Source organism: Poecilia latipinna, unplaced genomic scaffold (genome assembly GCF_001443285.1).
Source record: "Poecilia latipinna isolate Pla-1442-1.1 unplaced genomic scaffold, P_latipinna-1.0 Scaffold2681, whole genome shotgun sequence".
Taxonomy (NCBI): domain Eukaryota; kingdom Metazoa; phylum Chordata; class Actinopteri; order Cyprinodontiformes; family Poeciliidae; genus Poecilia; species Poecilia latipinna.
Window position 1 is genome coordinate 40,617 of NW_015115297.1, and position 8,286 is coordinate 48,902.

The 8,286-nt window shown below is 37.3% G+C and overlaps 1 protein-coding gene across 1 annotated transcript; it reads right to left on the reverse strand.

The window, feature by feature from the left end:
• Positions 1-178: 178 nt before the first annotated feature.
• Positions 179-8,025, reverse strand: LOC106938751 (tripartite motif-containing protein 16-like). The gene is made up of 2 exons (XM_015020896.1): positions 7,804-8,025; positions 179-3,017 (listed from the first exon to the last, which is right to left on the reverse strand). Exons 1-2 carry the CDS (start codon positions 7,870-7,872, stop codon positions 1,113-1,115), a joined length of 1,974 nt encoding a protein of 657 aa, XP_014876382.1. The 5' UTR covers positions 7,873-8,025; the 3' UTR covers positions 179-1,112.
• Positions 8,026-8,286: the final 261 nt, after the last annotated feature.

The following is an 8,286-nucleotide window of genomic DNA, read 5'->3' on the forward strand; positions in this document are numbered from 1 at the left end:
CACATAAACTGAGGATGTTCAGAGTTTGTAGAGCTAGAAAACAACATGGTGGAGGTTTTTAAAATGGCCGCCATGAAGCAGGAAAATCTGTCAGAATAAACTGAGATGAAGAGATTATTGAAGGAGGCGATGATATTAGAACACATTCAATTCATAAATCACAAACCTACAGATCAGATTTTTCTCCACAACTTCTATGTTCACACTTTATTTTTGGTTCACATATATGCAAATTGCGACATCAACATGGTATTACATGGAGAATTGTATCTAAAGAACAGAACAAAGCTGTTATTAGAGATTATATGTTACAAAATGATTAATTTTACAGAAACTGCTCTATTGGTTTAAAACTAAACAGTCAACTTATGATTTAAGTAACAAGAATACAAGTTCATAAAAATACCGTCATTGCCTCAGTTTCTGAGTTCACAGAAAAAAATCCAGTGAAAAAGAATTAAATATTTTATTAACATTGATTATTTAATTCACAATAATTACTTAAACCCTCTCCCAAACCAGTTTTAAAATATTAAGGAAAATGTAATTTTGAACTGAATCATAGCTTTAAATAAGATGTTGACAAACAAGCTCAGTAAATGCATATTTCTAGGTGACAATAAAAGAAACAAACACCAGAGGCCAATCACATCCATCATGCATAAAAGTCTACATATCATTTCCCTGCAGGTATCAGGTTTTCCTTTCTCTCACATTAAAACTCAGAGAACTTTCTGACCTATTTGAGTTGCCAGACGTATCTAGGACTCATCGGCCTGCTTTTATGGAGAGAAGACATGAGGTTATAATATAGAGTTCAAATACACTATATACAACTTACAAGTTTAGTTGAGCCTCTTTCCTATACAATGCTCTGATCACTAATCTGTTTTACATAAAAACTAGACTGAGAGGCCAACCTGGAGGCTTTAGTGCTTAGTAATTCTAACATCAACACTCTAGTAAACCGGATAATAGAGGAACATTTTTAAAAAATACAACTAATTCAAACTTTGAAAGTAATATATCAAACTATGCACATTTCTTCTCTGAGCTGCTGCACAGTAGAATGTCGTTTCCCTGCAGCTATCAGGCTCTTCTTTCTCTCACATTTAAAACTCAGGAAACGTTTCCATCGATATTATAGGGCGAGTCGGTCTCGAATACTCAGAGTCAGAGTCAGACTCAACCGTTTGTGCTTGAGCAGGCGTCGGCTGAGTGAGTGTGGCCTGGACTCTGTTGAGGCGAGTTGTGGTGTTATAAAAACTGTCCTGTCTGAGTTGACTGAACTCAGCTGAGTCTCCAGTTTCATACAGTCGTATCCCAGCCAGCAGCGGCTGAGTGAATCTGGTCTGGACTCTGTGGAGGAGAGTCCTGGTTCCAGAGACGCTGAAACGGTTATTAGGGCGGAGAGTCGTGGATTCAGAGACGCTGTAGAAGGACAGAACACCTGCTCCATAATCCAGGAACACTCCTATCTTAGATGAACGAGGAGCCGAGATCAGAGTCAGAGTTTTGTTGTGTCTGAATACATACATGAGTTTGCAGCACTCCAGAGCCCAGGAGGTTTCATTTAGCCCAAATGTGCATTCATTTATTCTGGCTTTTCTGCTGATATCTTTGTAAGCAACAGCCACTGTGAATCTACCAGAGCTCTGCACCTCCCAGTAAGAACATCGACTCAGAGAGTCTTTACTCAACACTTGGAAGCTTCCATCAAACCGTTCAGAGTCGTCTTTAAATTGTTCTGTGTCCTTCTTTACTGCTCTGTTTCTTGTGACAGACAAATATCTGTTTGCTGTGTTTGAGTCCAGTGTTAGCTCCTGGGAATATTTCAAAAGTTCATCTCTGTCCTTGACTGTGGGACTTAATGATGCTTCTGTCAGGGAAATCTCCATCCATCTGTTGGCCACAGTTTCCTGAACCATACTTTCAGCTTCTGAGACAGCTGCTTTTACATCATTGAGACTTGATATTTGGTGAAAATCAGAAATTATTCTGTACGTAGAATAATTAGAAACTCTGTTTTGATGCATTTTAATGAAGGATTCTGGGATGTAATTTTTCAGAAACTGGATGTTGTCCTCTGTAACCAAGAGCTGCTTCAGTTCAGTGTCTTTCCTCTTCAGCTCAGTAATTTCCTGCTCCAACCTCTTCTGTTCATGTATATAACATCTTATGTCAGCTTCCTGCTTTGATTTAATGTGATTCTTCACATCAGAACTTTTTCTCTGGATCAGATGAATCAGATCAATAAAGATTTTCTCACATGCTTCAACTGATTTATCAGCAGAGCGATTTATGAACAGAACTTTCTCCTTTTGCTCTTTGACTTTCTTCTCTCTGTCCTGGATTCTCTGCTGGATGTTTCCTCGTCTCTCCTCCAGCTCTCTCTGCCTCTCAGTCCTTTCTGCTGCAGCTGACACTGTGTTGTGGCCTTTATGTTCATCCACAGAGCAGAGATAACAGATAAACTTCTGATCAGTGCGGCAGAACATCTTCATCACCTCATCATGCTTAGAGCAGATGTTCTCCTGGAGGTTCTTGGACGGCTCCACCAGCTTGTGTTTCTTTAAAGGAGCCACTTCATAATGAGGCTGAAGGTGTTTCTCACAGTAAGAGGCCAGACAGAATAAACAGGACTTGATGGCTTTCAGTTTTCTCCCAGTGCAGAAATCACAGGCCACATCTTCAGATTCAGCATAGCGGTGATCAGCAGCAGCAGCTTGGAGTCCGGTCTTCTTCAGCTGCTCCACTAAACCTGCTAATGTGATGCTCTTCTTTAGTGCAGGCCTTTGTGTGAATGTCTCTCTGCAGTGTGGGCAGCTGTAGATTCTTTTCTGATCCTCTTTATCCCAGTAACCTTTAATACAGTTCATACAGTAGCTGTGTCCACAGGGAATCGTCACCGGATCCTTCAGTAGATCCAGGCAGATCGAACAGGAGATAGCTTCTCGGTCCAGGTGATTCTGCTCCATTGCTGCTCTGAAGCACACTGGCTGCTTGAGTTTCATTTCCTGAAAACCAAAACTAGTTTCAGCTCTCATGTACTAATCATGTGTCAGTGCAGAGAGGCTACAGCCAATCAGCTTTCACCTTCATTAGATGTTGACTCCACCTAACTTCAAAGTCTCCAAGTCTGAAGGGGAGGGGACAGAGAGGAGCTGCTCTATTTAATTGCAGGGGCCTGTTTCACTAAAGTTTAACAGAATAACACAAGTTCATAAAAATATCATCATTGCCTCAGTTTCCCTGAGGCAATGATGGTTTCTCGTTTCATTTTTACCCAGGAAGCACATTGGCTAAACCGTGAGTGAAACAGTCACTGGGACTGACTACTATATATTCCATTGAGGGACAGTAACTAACATTACATACACCTTTCTGAACAGGTGAGGGCAGACTTTCTCTGTCTAATCAGACATTAAAGCGACTTGAAACTATTCCTCCCTCCCTGGCACCTCCAGACCCAGGCCCCATCCGGCCCGGGCCTGGGGGCAGCCGCTCCCCCAGTCCTCCCTATAGCCCTGCACCTGCTACGGCTTCATGGGTTGTTGTCCATTTGGTCATGCATCAGAGGAGAATATTTATCTTCAGTGGCCAAAATAAAATGAACATTGACCAACATATTCGATGTGTATTGATGGCACTCATAAAAATGTTTGTTACTGGTTTTCTCAATTGTAGATTTTGTTGTTTTTTTTAATAACTATATTTTTGTGATTTTATGATGTAAATCTCTTTGAACTGCATTGTTGCTGAAACGTGCTACACAAATAAACTTGTCTGAAATGGAGCCAGCAAGAGGAAAATCTGACATCTGGGAATTCTTTGAGATTAATCTCACAATAACATTCTTCTTAGACAACAATAATTAACCCTCCACCTCCCAATTTCTCACCTTCTGCAAATTTCCACTATTTGTAGTCTGATTAGCAAAGATATATCAGTCTTGCACAGCAGAAACAGATTTAATGCTGTTGCACAGCTACAATTCAACATGTAGCCAAATATAAGGGATCAGAGCCAATTAGAAATCCAAGAAAAAGCAAATGCCCCAACAGGCACTGCACTACCAAAACACTAAAACATCAAATGTCTTTACTGTCAAATCCGTCTATGACATAAAATAAAACCCAACACAACCACTGACATTCAACATAAACCAGGATTATATTGACTACAAATCCTTTTAATAATTAAAACATATGACAATTAAATATGGTTTCATTGATTCTCCTGTTACTAAACATGAGTTTTAGTAATTTTTGGTAGTATGAAACTGTTACAGTTTCACCCCTTGACCTTCTTGATGCAAGATAACAGCAACGGCACCACCATGCAGCATTAAATCCAAATTTTAACACAACAAACGTTGTTAAAATTCACAGTGAGCTGCATAAGTTTTCAGAACCCTTGTCACATTACAGCCACAAATTATAGTTCTTGTTGTTGTGGTGCAGGGAGAATCAACAAAGTATGATATAATTATGTACAGAAAGGAAAATAAATTATAGTTTTCAATTTGTACTACAAATAAAACTGGTAACACTTTATTTGAAGGGGGTTGAATAAGACTGACATGATACTTTCACAAACATGACATAACACCTGTCATGAACATGAATAAGCCTTCATGAATATTTATGACTGTTGTCATAAAGTGTCATTCGGTTTATGACACTTATGACACTTTTAATACCATTAAGAGAGGAGAGTAGGAATAATGTAGACTGCAGGAATGTCTTGAGGACATTCAAATTTCAACAGAATCAAGAGCTTCTTGTCAAATTTGTTTTTCCCTTTTAATGGAAACAACCTCCATAAATTCCTAAATCTAATTTTATGAATGAACCTCAACAAAAAGTGTTTTCTTTTTTATTTTTAGATCTGGATTATGAAATGATAAAGAGATATTTTTAGATATTGTTTCTGATAACTACTTATAAGGAACAGTTTTTCTATATTCATTATTTATCAAATTTTAAAGGTCAGTATCAGCATTCATAGACGAGCAAATGTGTCTGAATGTTTCTCTCTTGTGTCTTTTTCCATATATTCCTATTTTCATTTTAATGTCATACTCTACCTCCTTAAGTGACCAGCCAGAGGAATCAAAGGAATATTCCCAAATGAGGCAAACTTGTTTTACCTTTCCTAAAACAGAACGTAATCTAAGTTTTACACACATTTTGAATTTGAGAGGAAATAATACCTTAAGCTCCTACACTTTACTACAAGATGGTTACACCCATATTTAACCTGAAATAAATATGTTTACAGAGTAGAGTTGTGAGGTATGAAGTCAGGAAAATGAGGAAATGTGGCAGATGAACATAGAGAAACATATTTTAATGTATGTTTCTCTGCAGATTAATAAGTTATGTCTTAGTTTTACAAATGTTTCTTGTCTAAAGAAGGGGACCAGTAACCAACCATGTTGTTTGTTTCTAGAGACAGTTTCAGTTTGTCAGAAACAAAAGTAGTTCAGGATTAGGTGCGCAAATCACACCTTATACTTGATTACTTCAAGCTGGTGTCCATTTCTTACATCAGACATTGATCACATGAGAGACAGAGATAAATGGAGGACATGAGTCAGCACAGAGAAAACTCATTTATCTCACAGGAACAGTTTGGTGTCAAGACAACATTCTGAAAAATAAAAAACACTCGTCTTAATCATTAACTAATATGACTTGGATTTGAAAAACTACATAAAAAACTAGCTAGGAGAGTCAAACCACACAATGAGCTGAAAAACAACTAAAAGTGTCTAAGGTGTGATGGCTGATCAGTCAGGTATTTATAATAGCTTTTAGTAACTGTTTGAGTAGATAATGTGGCTTCTTGAGATGCTTAGAGTGGAGCTGCTGGTGTCACACAACACAGTTCATTGAGTGTGTCATGTAGGTGAGTATTTTATAAAATAATGTACAGAACCACACCTACCTGTGCTGCACCGCTCAGTGGAAACAGGGCATAATATCCTAAAAAAGACGACAACAATTTTCCCAAAAACTTTCTCAACACTCTTCTGGTGATTCCCATCATTGATACTAAGAGACCTGTACTAGCATGTAAAAGAAAATGTGCAAAATATATTTCATGAAGACAAATAATTAGAAAAAAAAATCATCAAAGTTGTATCTAACTGAAAAAATGCATGTGAGGAACAGTTGTAAGGAGAATACAGGTGAAGAATGATGGTCAATAAACAACTGCATAAGGAAGGCTCCGCAGAGGAGGTGAAGAAACTGACAGGCTTTTAACCACGATAAAGATGGATAAATGACATTACAAATGAAGAGAATATAGAGCAGCTGAGAAAAATCTCAAGATAGCAACTGAAACAGGACGAACATTAAGGGAACTTATCCAGAACACAAAAGGATTAAGCTGGACCAAGTCCTAAAAAATCAACACAATAATAATCCAAACAAACACACAAAGAGCCAAAGACAAGAAGAACTAAGAAACTCAACACTGAAATTAGTATGGAACACCCTTAACGACAATAATCAACAAAATCAAGTAGCACCCAAAACCCCACGACTGATCATAACAGAGATACTCAAAAATAAAAGCAGGCTTTTTTAAAATAACTGTTTTTGTGCTATGAATTTTAAATTTGTGACTAAATCAACCATATTTGTGATATTTAATTTTTATTTAAATAATAATTTCTTTTTTATATGTTGGAACTGTACTGATGACCAAGTTTCAATGTAAATATCCACTCAGTAACAACCAATTGTTCTGAAAAACTTTCTTTGGCTTTTTTAGACTTTTGGCTTGTATTTATGTCTCCATGTGGACTGTATGCTCACCAAACCAATATGATTCTTTTTCTGTGAAAGTCAGACAGTATTTTCTTATATTTTAATCTTGTTAGTATATAAATTCAGCTGTCCTTCAAATTCAGTTTTTACACTCATCACCTGAGTCTCCCCTCTGTGGGACATTAATGCTGTTTCTATTCTATTCTTCTATCACAATGTTGGAAAAAACAAACGTCCAACCCAAGTGATGTGATTTTTCTGAGAAAGATTGAAAAATTATCTGATAGACTTTAAAGGCCATTACTTGCACTGCAGGATCTACCTGATCCTGCAAAAACAATTCTATCAGATCAGGTCATTTCATACTGCCCGAAAAAGTAGAATACCTAGACTTTCTTGGTCTGAAATTGAGTAATCCTATTTAAGGGACCTTGTGCTCTATCACATCTTGGTTACTTTAACCTACATGTTTGAAGGGAAGATAACATAGTGTCAAGTTCTTTCTGGTTTGATTAACTATGTGATCCTCACTTGAAAAGGATCGTTTCCACTGTGAACTTTCAACTTGATCCCACTCAGAGAGACTTTAATTTTGTTGACTCATCTTTATTTTTTACATGATGGCCCACATAGCTCATCTCAATAGGTGAAAAACCTCAAAAAGAAACAGAAAGACATCTATTACATTCTGACATTAAGTAAATAACATTGTGAAAATCAGATTCCTACCCCACCAAACCAATTATCTCATATATATATATATATATATATATATATATATATATATATATATATTTGTTGATTAAACACAGACATACATATATTGGCATTTCTTTTTTATCAAAATTTGTTAAATACCCTCACCGACATTCCCTTTTCTTTCTACTTTAACCAATAAACACCAAGTGTATTTCCTTTTTTTTTCTTTTCAATCCACTAACTTGACCTCAATAAGACTAAACAGTACAACACCAATAATACAACAAACAATTCAGCAGTGAGCAGCAGCATTGAGCCTTACCGGCTGTCTTTCACAGCTTGTTGAAACTTTTACACAGTTCTGAGTCAAATGCTTCAGCACTGTTTGCATCGCATGCTCTCAAACCAGGACTGACAGGTCAGCCACACTAAAGTAGGTGCACTCTGATTGCTAGGAGATTGAAGATTGAGTCCACCTGGTTCTCCTCACTAACAGGCAGAGGGGAGCTGCAGAAAGGTGCAGGGGAGTGACAGAAGGAAGTGGTTTCCTAGCAGTTCACCGGAACACATAGTGATAAGAGTATGATGAGCAGGATGTTTTAACTTTTTATACCCTCTAGGTGCAGCACTGTACATATAACCTTTGTCTTACAATGGGTTAAACATTTACTGTGTAAAAGTTCCTGATTCCATAGGTCATAAAAAATATTGTGTTCAGGTTTGGTTTTGTTGAAACTGGTTCTACAAAAAGACAATTTGACAGGTAATATATTTGTCTGTAAAGACATGTTAGTACAGTTAGATC

Excerpts from the sequence above, each read along its gene's own strand:
- LOC106938751 (XM_015020896.1), bottom strand. The coding sequence starts at position 7,872 with ATGCAAACAGTGCTGAAGCATTTGACTCAGAACTGTGTAAAAGTTTCA. Across the intron at positions 3,018-7,803 it reads CAAGCTGTGAAAGACAGCCG|GAAATGAAACTCAAGCAGCC; the intron begins GTAAGGCTCAAT and ends TTTGGTTTTCAG.